Consider the following 2,085-nt stretch of genomic DNA (forward strand, 5'->3'; position numbering starts at 1 on the left):
CAACAAAAAAAAAAAACATTCAAATAGTGTTTTCATCCCCTGGAGAACTAAAATTGCTCATAAAAATATGTTAGTGGGACCAGAAAAAAACATGTCTTGGCGGATGTACGCAAGTTTCCAAAACAATATGACAAGAGAACCAACAAGAGCGAACAATGAAGTGATACATCAGACTAAAGAAAAACCCCAACATCTGCTGATCTACAGGTGAATTTCGTCAATTTCGTCAGGATTTACACTTGACATTGCTTCGTAATTTGATTAAGACAGGAATCCAAGATGGCGCTGTGCGGTTAGGACGTGCCTGAGTGTTACGGAGGCATTAGGAGGAAATAAAATTGCAGCTCATTTCGCCTATTACAGTTTGAAAAGTCAAAATGACATCGAGAAAAAGGAGCTTAGACCAAGGAGTCGTTACAATCTCCCATTATTTCAAGGAAAAGGAGGATTCTGACCCTAAGATGGATTTTAGCGACGCTACTACGGAGAAGGCTACGCAAGAACACAGTGACAGTGATAATGCACACGGCTTAACTGACTCGGCAGTGCACACGGTAGTGAAACCACTTCACCGAGATATGGAGGGAACCAGCCCGGGCGCGTCGGCGGAATCACCTCCACGCTCCTCGCTTGAGAAAAAACGACGAGTAGACGGGGAGAAGTCAACTACAGATGAACTACTCGCGGCCCTTATCCACAAGATAGACGAAATGAACTCCAATCTCACATCCAGGTTGGACACAGCTCTTGGTAAGATTGAAACAAATGAGAAAGAAATCAGTAACTTGAAAGAGGAGCAAGAGTCGTGCCGTTTTGATATCAAACAGTTACAGGACCAAGTAAACAAGCAAGAAAAGGAGAATATGAAATTGAGAGAGCGTCTTGTTGACCTCACTGCGAGAGAGATGAGGAATACGGCTGTGTTTTACGGGTTTCCTGAAGGTGCTGAAAACGCTGGAAAGTGTGAGCAATTGATCAAAGAATTTGCCAAGTCAAATATGCAAATGGAAGGTGAAGTGAGCATTGAAAGAGCTCATCGCACAGGCCGCATCAGGCCAAAACCCGGCCCTCCTCGCCCAGTTGTGGTAGCTTTCAGTAGATACACAACCAGACAAACAGTGATCAGCAGTGCCCGCAGATATTTGAAGGAGAGGCCTTTTCAGCACAACGGAAAGGATCACCAGATATTTGTCGATGAGATGCTGCCGGTAGAAGTGCGAGAAAGCAGGAGGAAATTGCTGCCACTGAAACGAAAGCTGAAAGAGGAGGACCCAAAGCGAAAGGTGTACTTCAAATATCCGGCGCGATTGTTTTACAGGGAGACTGAGAGCGGAAAAGAAGTGGAGTACAAGCAGCACACCACAAGATAGAATGGATATTGGCAGTTTGCTTTTGCACAGTAGACAATGGTCTAACAAAATACGAAATATTTTGAAAAACTCTTGACACGACTGCGATAGCTCAGCAGTCAGCACCCTGTCATGCCAGCAGTATATTAACAGTTGATATCTCCGAAGACAAGATACACTATTCATGTGATTAAGTGATAAGGAAAATCATTTGTTTTTGCCAACCTGAGAAAAAAATAACTGTGAAGATGCCCAGGGGCACTTGGATTCCTTGTGATCATGTTTTATTCGATTTCATGCAAATTGTATGTGTGTTTTTTTCATTGCCAATGTTTTGTTGTCTGTTTTGTCTTGATCATGGTGGGTCATAAGAATTTACAAGGTTACCTACTTGTGAAATATGTAAATATGTATAAGGATCTGAAGTTAATGACCCATAATGTTAATGGGCTAGGGGACTTTAAAGCCAGGAAAAAATATTTTTGTTTTTTATCCAAATTTAAAAAGGATATTATTTTATTACAGGAAACCCATTCGACTGATAAGGATGAAAGTTTATGGAAGAACCAATTAAGAGCCGATATTGTATTCAGTCATGGAACCTCCTCTAGTAGGGGAGTGTGTATCATATTTCGGAAAACCCCACATATAAAATTGATAGAGACAGTGAAAGATTCTAACGGGAGATTTTTGTTGGTTAAAATGGAAGTATATGGAAAAAATTTATGATATGTAA

General features: G+C 41.2%; 1 protein-coding gene across 1 annotated transcript; it reads left to right on the plus strand.

Annotated features, from left to right (window-relative positions):
* Positions 1-271: 271 nt before the first annotated feature.
* Positions 272-1,707, plus strand: LOC139741824 (uncharacterized). Its single transcript, XM_071652407.1, has one exon. The coding sequence runs from the start codon at positions 378-380 to the stop codon at positions 1,368-1,370; it is 993 nt and encodes a 330-aa protein (XP_071508508.1). The 5' UTR covers positions 272-377; the 3' UTR covers positions 1,371-1,707.
* The last annotated feature ends 378 nt before the right edge of the window (positions 1,708-2,085 follow it).

Source organism: Diadema antillarum, unplaced genomic scaffold (assembly GCF_040938485.1).
Source record: "Diadema antillarum isolate AM-2024a unplaced genomic scaffold, OU_Dant_1.0 seq00000955_RagTag, whole genome shotgun sequence".
Lineage (NCBI taxonomy): Eukaryota > Metazoa > Echinodermata > Echinoidea > Diadematoida > Diadematidae > Diadema > Diadema antillarum.